Source organism: Phyllostomus hastatus, unplaced genomic scaffold (genome assembly GCF_019186645.2).
Source record: "Phyllostomus hastatus isolate PE091 unplaced genomic scaffold, TTU_PhHast_1.1 phas_contig_86, whole genome shotgun sequence".
NCBI lineage: Eukaryota > Metazoa > Chordata > Mammalia > Chiroptera > Phyllostomidae > Phyllostomus > Phyllostomus hastatus.
The window spans coordinates 29,985,880-29,996,998 of NW_025333977.1; the positions used below are offsets into that span (position 1 = coordinate 29,985,880).

At 37.1% G+C, this 11,119-nt stretch overlaps 1 protein-coding gene across 1 annotated transcript; it reads right to left on the bottom strand.

The window, feature by feature from the left end:
• Positions 1-6,075: 6,075 nt before the first annotated feature.
• DNAJC19 (DnaJ heat shock protein family (Hsp40) member C19) lies at positions 6,076-10,856 on the bottom strand. The gene is made up of 6 exons (XM_045850914.1): positions 10,629-10,856; positions 9,819-9,870; positions 9,670-9,743; positions 8,633-8,712; positions 8,006-8,076; positions 6,076-6,701 (listed from the first exon to the last, which is right to left on the bottom strand). The coding sequence occupies exons 1-6, from the start codon at positions 10,629-10,631 to the stop codon at positions 6,631-6,633; spliced, it is 351 nt and encodes a 116-aa protein (XP_045706870.1). The 5' UTR covers positions 10,632-10,856; the 3' UTR covers positions 6,076-6,630.
• Between the last annotated feature and the right edge of the window lie 263 nt (positions 10,857-11,119).

Here is an 11,119-nt window from a genome sequence, read left to right on the forward strand (position 1 = left end):
CAGATAGAAGTCTTAATTTTAAGAAGGTAGGTATTTGAAGTTGAGACATAGCACATCAAACTGGTGACTATGAAAACTGACCTGAGGTATTGCTAAGGATGAGGCTGTGGGAGGTTACTTAAATGTAATTTTTTAAAAAGTACAGATAGCTGTAGGCAAGCAGAAACAGCCAGTGAGGAGGCGGCAAAAGTAGCTGGTATTTTACTATTGTATTCTGGATTTCCATTTAACTCAGCCATTCTTTTTTGTCTGGGATCCATCACCTTTATGTCAATGGTATTTTTATAGCTTTGAGTCTAGTATTTAACCTAAGAAGGGTCTCTTGCAAAGTTGGCGTGCTAACTGAATGCTGCAGTTAGATTGGGAAATGGTACCATTTGTGTCCTCTGCAAATAGATTTTTTTGAGGTTGAAACCAACTAGATACTATTCTCATAGGCTGTGCCTATGATAAACTGAGCTTAGTCTACGGACAGATGAATGGAAAACTGGTTATAATACAGAGTTAAATCCTATGTCAGATGCTGGGTGATTATTGGAAATGAGATTAAAGGGAAGTTGGGTTTGAACTGTATTTATGGGCTTGACAAAATCACTAAAGGCCAAAAAAGGGATGAGGTAAAGTTCCCTTTAATCCTCATATCTTTGCTGTTATGGTTTGGACCCCCTATACCATTTTATAAGGTTATCTGGTATAACATGCATTTGCTGATCTTTATTTAAAAGATTTTAGTTCTTTCTTAGGGTTCATTCTTGAATCATAGTCGTCATTTATAATCCATGATTAATTTAAGACAGCACTTGGATATTCAGGAACTGTTGCAATAAATCAGTCATTTAAGTTTGGTATAAACTTGGCACGTGGTGGTAATTTGAAGCTGAACTCAACTGCAGGTTGAAATTAAGTCAGTTAGGTCGACCCATAGGAAATCTCTAATAGTTGACCATTTCTGACCCACAGAAAAAGTGGCATTTTCCTATGGTTCAGCCTAATACAATTTTTATTAAGTATAGTCATTTACTCTAGAAATCCAAGTAAGTGTCTAATCAAGAAAACTCCAAATTGCTGGATGAGTAAGGTACATATTCTAAGGAAATATATATTCATCTGTATCACTATTTTAAGTACTAAAATACAGTGCATAATCCACTGGATAAACTATAATGCAGCTTTTTCTAAGAGGAATTCCATCAGTCGATTTGCTTACCTATTTGAGAAGATGTATGTGTAAGTACAGGATAGGAGTTAACTATCTTTCTCTGTATTTGATTTAACTAGAAAGGGCTTTCCAATATTAACGTAACTTGAGTCTTATGTGGGACCCTGGGTCCATTTAACAATAATCCCAAGTACTTTCAAGAAGGAGTATGCTGAATTAAAATGGTGTCTTATGTGTGTCCATCCTAGATATTCCCAATTATGCTATGTGCAATCTAGAGAGTATCAAAAGCAAGGGCTAAATTATTTTTCACTGATATTATCAGTCTTGAAGTCCCACAACTGTATTTTAGGGATTCAATGTGTGTCTTTTGGGGGGGGCGGAATTACAGGCCTATTTTCTGAATGTGTGTATCCTTTTTACTTTTGTTGAATCTAACTATTAATTTTTTAGAGATTTAATTACAAAAATCTTCCTACAGTTTTTCTGGTTAGATCATTTTATACTTGTTTCCTGAAGCTTATATATACACCAGCCTCTTCAAGCTCCATTTTCAACTTGTGTTTAAGAAAAATGTCACACAAATATTATATTTGAAATTCCATTAATTGATGCCACTGAGGTAACAAGTGTTACTTGTTCCAGATTATACCTTAACACTGGACTATGTTTTCATTGGGTCAGGACTACTAGGAAACACAGGGTAAAAGCTCTTCCTGTGTCCCATTGCTAAGGCAACAGTTGGCTCTAAGCAGAATCACAGCACTCTGAACAGTGTCAAACACAAAGCAGAGTGTAGGTCATTTAAGTTTAGCGGTACTCAAAAGGTTACTGTCAATTCAGGATTTTCTATATAACCAAAAAGATAGTATTCTAAATGTTTTTTGCTTCAAATTTACAAATGTTTTTGTTCTTTGAAATTTTTCAGCCAATTTCTAAATGTTGATTGGCATTAATGTGTTTTGGAGGAGGGGTTATTTATACTCAATAAAACATGACCCCCCCCCATGCTTCTAAATTGCAAAACAACTTCTATAAGTTATTATCAGCAAGATGCCTTATAAAAAACTTAAGTGTTCTAGCCTCAAGTGTTAAGACTAGACTCTTTAAATGAAGCACTCTGCCTGAGTTCTTAAATATTTCTGATGTAAGATTTTAAGTAGGGCATGTTTTCAGTGTGCTGGATAAAGGATCATTTTTTAGTTGTAGCATGTTCACATTTAGATTTTTACTCTTGTATTAAGATGCCAGTTACCTCATTTTCTCCAGTTCTCAGTGGTTTTGCCTCTTGCTGCCTTTAACCCTTTCTTGATTCTGTTATAATTTAGAGCAGAGCAAAGTAAGGATAGCAGGGGAAACCATAATTTTGGGGTTGGCTAAAAAGTCCATTATGTTTTTTTCATAAAAGACACATTTTTCACTTTCACCAGTAATTTTATTGATTGGGGTATTTTGAGTATGTCAGCTATTTCCTGCTACTGGCTTCTAGTGGGTAGAGGCCAGGGGTGCATCTTCCAATGCATAAGGCAGTGCACAGCAAAGAATTATTTGGCCAAAAGGTCAATAGTGCCAAGAAACTTCACAAACCACATTTGACTTGTTTGATCAGTCACAGCACGTTCTCCATATACTGCACAAATCTTTTTTGCATTTCAGTTGCATTTTACCTTTTTTGAAGTAATAAAGTAGTATACACCGAAAATGTGTATCTTCTTCCATCTTCAGTACTAAAATGGCTACACAAAAATTCAATTTTGCTAACTCTTTTTAAATGCACACTGATAAACAGCTGTCATAACCTAACAAAATTGTATCAAATCAAAAAGACAACTCAGCATTAGAGCCAATGTACAGAAATGTCGTAATGGACTTGCAGGCCAACCCAATGTAACCAAGCTTCTAGAGTCAGAATGTATAGGTATGGGTTATATATACTTTCATGTAAGTTCTTAACTATTTGTTGAATAGTTTGAGTCTTCTGAAATAACGTCTACTTTTTTCCTGTTTAAAGCTTCCAAAAGTATTCCCATCATTTGGAAAATATTTGAAGGCAAGAGACTTTTAAAATTCTAAAAGTGGGAAAAGATTTAAATTCAAGGGCCACTCATAGCTCACTTTAATCACCAGTTTTTATAAAGTGTAGTGTAGGGCTCATCTAATGTCCCCACAGGCAAAAGGGAAGGAGCTAGATAAATTAAAATTCTGATACGCCAGATCTACGTAAGACTATGGGTGTGAACTCCCCAAAAGATTTATTGAGGACTAATACGTATGTTACCTCAAATACTTGCTCTAGCTTTTGTTTCCCTCCCTATAAAATGTGGAGGGATACTCAATTTTCGAGATAGCCATTATTTTTCCTCTTAACAGATGAAGCAGAACCCTGAGCACACAGATGGCCTGCTCCAAGTTGCCTGACTACTGCAGAAGTTTGAATTGAAACCTGCATCTTCCTATTCCCTTCATGTGTCCAACCTCACCTTTCTCCCCTTAAAAAAGTCTCCCATTTGTAAGCACCATGTGACAAAGAAAAAGGTCCCAAGCTAGATGGATGGGTAATGAAAAGTACCAGACTGAACTCTGTACCACCAAGGAAAATATCTGGGTCATCAGATTAGTGAAAGGTAGCACACTGCAGTAGTTAACAGTATGGTGCTTTGGGGTTGAGAAAGATCAGCGCTCTCACCCAGCATGTTACTTGGGGCAAGTTACTTTAACTTCATTAAACTTCATTTACAGTAGGTCCTAGATTGTTTCATTCAATATTAGAATGTTGAAATACCACAGGAACTCATTTGTTTATATCAGTAGCCTATGGTAAAACTTGGTTTTGCTGTGTATCATTTCATTTAAAGTCATGGAACCTATAGCTACCATTAAGGGTGTACTTTTACTATACAGAGAAAATGTGTAGAGTGATGCTGGTACATTGTAAGTAGTTAATGTTAGCATTTCACATCAAGTGTTTCATAAGGAAATACCATTAACAAGATACAGATGTACTTCCATCAGTTATTCACTATGATCTAGAACCGTCATATAGATGACTTTTTTTCCCCAAGAGAAATGGTAGGTTTGCTTAATAGCCTTCAGTAACCTAGGGGGGATTCTTCTCCCTGAAAAAGTCACATAGAGGAAACAGCTGATTACTGGGAAGGAAAAATGGGCTCTGTTGTGCTCCTTAGTATTAAAGTGGTCTCTGTTGTCTTCATGTCTCTAAACAGTTTTGCTATTTACATTAACTCAGATACACCTACATCAAGCTTTCCTTTTTACAGTTCATGCTTAATTGCCTGTTGACATATTATCTCACTTTGTATTTGTCTTTGAAAAATTTGCTTTTAAGTTCTGATACCATTTTTTTCCTTTAAAGCTCCTGGTCCTAGAAACATTTTTTTTATTAGTCCAAAGGACAGAAATAAAAGGTTAGCAAGCCAATACACTGATCCTCATTATTAGCAGATTCCTTTTTTGCATGTTCACCTGCTCACTAAAATTTATATGTAACCCCAAAATCAACACTTGTTTTCAGTCATTTATGGACATGCAGAGTGGTGAAAAATTTGAATTGCCTGATGTCTGTCCAAAAAGTGATGCTCTGCCTTACTTCAGTTTTTATACTGTAAACAAGTATCCTTTTCATGATCCATTTAGTGCCCAGTGTTTTCAACTTTTGTGCTTACTGATTTAAAATGACTCCCAAGCTCAGAGAAGTGCCTAATGTTCCCAAACACAAAAAGGCTGTGATGTGTGGCCATGAGTTGGTAGTGGCTGTGAGTTTAATGTTAAGGAATCAACAATACATCAAAGTAAGGTGTCTTAAAAACTTGCATAAAACAAGGTTAAACATTGAAGGTTGACAAAAATGTGACCAGAGGCTCACAGGAACCTATATATCCCCTAGGAAAAGTGGTACACTATTTGCTAAATCAGTGTTCTCAGTAACTTTGTAAAACTTTTTAAACTACTTGGAATAACAAAAATGAACTGAGCCTTCATACCTCTTTCCCCTGTAAATAACTAAAAAGATTTCTCCTACACAAAAGCCGTGGCTGCCTAATCATGACAAATAGACTTGATCAAATTTTAAACAAGGAAACAGGATGGAAAAGAAATCAAAAGAGGTACACCCGAACTCTGAAATGCCCCTAAAACATTCCAACACTAAATATGGTTAGATGTGTTGCCTTGACCGTGTGTTCTCTATTAATAACTTTTAAGATGATTTAATGAAGTTTAGATGGTATGAAGCATATATTATTTTTTAAAGATTTTCTTAGAGGTTAAGGGAGGAGAAATAACTGTGGTTGCCTCTGGTGTGCCCCCTGCTGGGGACCTGGCCCACAACCTAGGCACGTGCCCTAGACTGGGAATCAAACCTGTGACCCTTTGGTTCACGGTCCATTGCTCAATCCACTGAGCCACACATATTATCTTAAAACTAAACATACTAAGTACCCTGGAGATGACCACAAACTAGCTTGGGTGTTTTATACAAGTCTTTTGGTTAAGATCTTTACATATGTTAGACCAAAGTAAGCTATTTGCTCTCATATGTCATTTATGTATTTTGCCATGTATAATGTGCACTTTTCTTCCCAAATTTTTGAGGGGAAAAAAGGGTGTGCATTGTACATGATTACATACCATGAGTATAATAATGGTCCTAAATAACCCCATGTATAATGCACACAAGAACGTGAGTACATGGTACACACAGCAAAATTTGGTACATTCATCATGGTATAAATTAAGTTTAAGCCAAGTATTTTGATGACTGAGGGAATCTTTCAGTTCAGCTAATTGTGTTTAACCCTGGTCATAACAAATGCAAAACTTTTGATTATGTTAAAAAAATTTGTTTGGAAGGGACTAGCTGAATACAACATATTTTTCTTAAAAACAAGACATACTCGTCTTTTTTAATCAAGTTTTTAATGTATGAAATCTGAATCCTGTCAGTGACATATGCATACCTACATGAATTTTTTTTAGGTCAAATTGTGGCTAAATTTTTAAATTCACAGCTCCAAGCCACTGAGCCAGCTCTCTGTACCTTGACAACCTTTCTTCCCAATGAGATGAGTCTCCTGTAACCTCTGCTAATTTCCATCATAGTATTTATCACATTGAATTTTAATTACTAGATTATCAGTCTCCCATTAGATTGGACTTCCTTGAGAGCAGGGACCTTCATGTTCACTTTGCCTTGAGTAAGTATTAAATGACTTGCTAAATGATTAGTGAAAAATATTTCTATTCAAATGGTATGTATTTGCCCATAATTACTGAGCAGTAATCTGTAACTTTTATATTATGACAAAATCCTCACATTTAAACAAACTGATACAAGGGTTCGACTTAATTTGTGCTAAATCATTTCTAAAATTTGTAGCTTTGGGACATTTTATAAAAAGCTGGTACTTGTACACATAACTGATAAGAACTTTAAAATTCATCATATATTTACTTCACTTTTTAGCTTGACCTTCTAGTAAATCTTTAGCTTCATTGATTTTGGCTGCTATATAAGGAGATCCTCCTATAGGAAGAAAGAAAACAGGAATGTTATTAATTGGGTTGTCAGTTTCTACTTGGTGAAAAGCTATTTTTGTTTCAAGCACCCCTATATTTATCTAAGAGGTGGAATTAACAGAAATGGTATTCCAAGTTTTAAAAATAATTATGACACTGCAACTGTATAACCACATATATGGTAATATATTTGACCAATGGGAAATGAGATTTCCACAAAAATGGCACCTTTTAAAAAGCTTAAACTGATGATAGGAATAGGATTTCATAAACCTATAGACTTACATAATTTTGAAATAATGCAAGTTACCTATTCATGATGATTGCAAGTCATAAATGAATATAATTGTATTGTGTTATTTTAAAACCTTGATATTCTCAAATGCTTCTGAGCTTTGTTGGAAAGGCCACACTTGGCTTTTGATCCTTTTTATGCCCTTCATAGTTTTTCTTTTCCTGTTACTGTGTCTTCACACTATCATGTACAACTCGTTTCCCACTAATCTGCTGGTGCACTGATTCTCAAAATGTGGTCTGTAGCCCAGCAAGCATCAGTATCAGGAAGAAGACTGGTAGAAATGCAAATATATGCACACACCCTAGACTTGAATCAGAAGCCCTCCAGTTAATACAAGCTAAATTTCATAAAAGAGGCTATGCAGTCACATACCCCAAAATTAAAACCTTGTTAAAACTCAAATCCCTCTTGATGAAAGTCTTCCACCATAGAAAGATTTGAGCCCTGGAACATGGACTTTGTAGTTTGTATTTTGGTATTCCAAGGAATTATTTCCTTTCAACATAGCTAAGGCTGCTTAGAGATGTATCAGAATAAATGCATTCTGTAAGTGGTTAACTTTGTAACCTGAAGTTCAAAAGTCAAAATGAATAGCAAAAAATTACATTTTTTGTTTCATTAACTGAAATTGAACATTTGTTTGAGAATGCAGTCCAAACCCAAGTCTCCCAAAAACAGTAGGGTTAGCAATATTTGACTATTAGTCATTTTTTTAAAAAGAGTCAAATGATAATTGCAGATCTTGTTATGACAATCAAACATTGTTAATGTATATCACTGCTTCCAACTTACAGTAGTTTCTACATATCTGCTCAGTATTTTATAAGTACATTTGTAACTGAAAATTTATTTAAGATGCCAAAAACAAACTGATCCAACCTGGGAGATGATGCTTGCACAAAGATTTAGGCATTTCCCTTATTATAAATCAAGAGTTGGAAATAAAATTATTCCATTAGTAACAATTACACAGTCACTTCAACAACACATACAAGAGTTTAATAACTACTTACCCTTGTCTGGGTGATTTAAAAGCATAATTCGTCGATGAGCATCTCTTATCTTTCCTTTATTGGCAGTAGGGCTAATTCAAAAAGGAAAATACTGTTTACTGCAGACTGCTTGTGGATCACATAAAAAGATTGTACATAAAAGCCAATTAAAGGTGCAAAACTGGAGTAAACACAACAGAATGAAAAACTGTTTACGGACCTTGTCCGTAACATACGAGGAAGATAAACTGTCTGAATTAAGGGAACAAAATAAAGAGCTCCTTAGAAAAATAAGTAATTCTCAAATTTAATTGAACTTGGTAATATTCATTACAACAGTACTTTTACTGGAAAGGAAAGCATGTTTAAATACTTACAAATGAAGGCAGAATTTCTCCCACAAAAACTTAAGTTACTGAGAACAACATTGAGTACATCACAGCATTGTGATTATGTGTTGCAAGCCCATCTTTCAGCGAATTCAAGTGTTTATATTCCAGTGTGCCTTCTTACTGGAATTTTGTATTGGAGTGTTTAGATGTTAAAAATGTACATGATACAAATAACTCCCTTCTAATGAAAGATCATTCTTATATTTGCTAATGTCTAGAGTTGTAGAAAATGTTAAAATACTGGATATTATTTTACCTTACACCTAGTATTAATGCTGCTTCCCGTTTTGTCATTTTGGGTTCAAACCCACCTCTGTAATAGCCACCACTGAAGGCCTGAAAGAGGAAATAAATTAATAAGAGATTTCAAGAATAAACTGAAAGCTGCTAAAGAATGCATATGTTCATAGAACCTGGAAACTAAAACATTTCAGATAGCTTTAATTCCCATGATATTTAGCATTATAAGTAGCAACAAATATTTTAATTATCATTAAACATCCATTTTTTCCCCTAGAAAACCTACAGTGTCTTGAAAATACAAAAACAAAAGAATAGTGCCTCAGCCAGTTCTGGAAGTGCAGAAAAGATTCCAAGTAAGCCATGTTCTACGTGAAATTTGATCTCTTGGTGTGACTGTTGTAGAAGAAGTGCTTCAAGAACAGGATTTAGAGATCTTTGAGACAAGTAATTCTATGGTATTTTGAGGTTTAAGGCAAAGACTTAAAACAAGACTTCAAGATACATATGGAGAAAATCAGGCTTTTAGGTCTTATGACCTTGTTATGTCAAATATTGGTAAAGCCTACCATAGTCTTCTGTCACATTCAAATGCAACAATAAAAATACTCAGCAAGCTGTCATAGCCACATTCATTCTGAAATGTGACCACAAAAGGTGTGATCATCACATTCAGTCACATTCTATAGTCTAACTGCAGGGCCACACAGTAAGGATAGATCATTTCAGATCCTTAGATCCCTCCGGGATGCAGAGCAGACTGGTGTGGTGTGGACAGATAATGTTGAAGGTGATAGTTAACAACAGCAATATTAAATTCAAGACACTGGGCTTGTCAACACCTCTGGACACAATTCTGTTTCACATAAAATTTTGACTTTTTAGGGTGGCACTACTACAATGCTCAGAACTTTTAAACCCTCCTTGCTGAAAGCAAAAGGCGTCAAAAGTAAACAAATTCATGGATGTCTGGAAATTTACCCTCTTCAAGTGTAGTTCTAGGCTTCCCATACAGGCAGCAAAGAATTAATGAAAATGTTTAAGAAGCCTTACAGATTTTGGTAGACTTTGAAAAACTTGTTTGACTTGAGGCTCCATATGCTTCAAGGCTTGCAAAGCATAACGGCCTAAAAACAAAAGGAACAGAAGAATTAAAAAGTTCCCAACCTCCCTTTGCTTCCACCCCCAAACCACAAACAAACCTGCAAATCCTGCAGCAGCAATGGTCAGTCCAACTGCTACCACTGTACTGGCCTGGTAAGGGGAAGCAGAGTAAATAATTTACTTCTCTAATTCCCACCCCTCCCTATCGCACCATTCCCCCATCCCAACTCACAAGTTTTATTTCAAGGGGAAATATTTTTTAGGGTGAAAATATTTTGCCTAATAATCCGTTAAAACAACTTTTATATCCAATTCATTGTAAAGGTATCAGAGTTACACTATAGAAGAAAAGGATGATTTCCCTCCCTTTGAGAACATCATCTTCACCTCAGGGCACGCAAAGTTACATTCAAGTTCAATAAAAGCAAAAGGGGCTGTTTCTGTCAATTTTGACAACGAATTTCAACGTTAAACGTCGGCTTCACTACACTAGCTTTTTCTAGCACCTTCAGCAGTGCCCTGTCTCAAGACTACACAACACGAGAAAAGCATAAAAATGTTTCAGGAACCGAGAAGAGATGTGTCAGCAAGAGCCAAGGGGATGGACAGACCAAGGTGGAAAACGTCCTGGGAGGATGTGTTAGGGGCTAGGCAAGTGTAAGCAAACACGTCCACCGATCTCCGAACGCCGGGGGCGGAGCAGCAAGGGCTAGAGCTCTCTGCAGAAGGGCCATGGGAGAACACGAAGTCTCAAGAAGGATGAGCCAACAGCTTTGTGTCCCAGAGACAGTGACTCTCCCAACACAGAGCCGCACCAGGGAGACAACAGCGGCTCCACCCCTCCGAGGCCACGCGCCGAGGCCGCGGTCTGGTCCCAGCTTGCCCGGGACACCGGAGGCCGCACTCACCATGGCTCCTGCTCGGTTCCGCTGCCTCCGCCGAGTGCACGGTTCATCCCACTCCAGAGCCCGCGGCCACCCACTCCACGCCTCTACCAGAAAGTAAGGCAGCCACCGCCAGGAAGGACGAAATGTCCAAACACTGGCGCCTAGGGAAACACGGCCGGCGCGACCGCGAACCAGGCCGGAAAACTGTCGTAAAAGGTGAAAGCCGATGGGGAGAGCAAGGTCGCTCAAGCCCTGGGCAGACGGAGAACACGACTTCCGATTGGCTGATAGGCGGGAGGCTCGCCTCCTCCCTGGGCTCAAAGGTGGGGCTTCTGTGTGTTCTACTGTTTGCCCGCGCCAAGGGTATTTGGAAATTCCTTCCGGGAAGGATCTTGATATAGACAATCCTGAAGAGTTATGGTGTAGCCTTTCTCGAGAACAGTTTCTCTGTCCCTCTCTTCCAGTCCCTTCATTTGCCATTTATTTTGTTTATCATTGTCAAGGGTAATGAT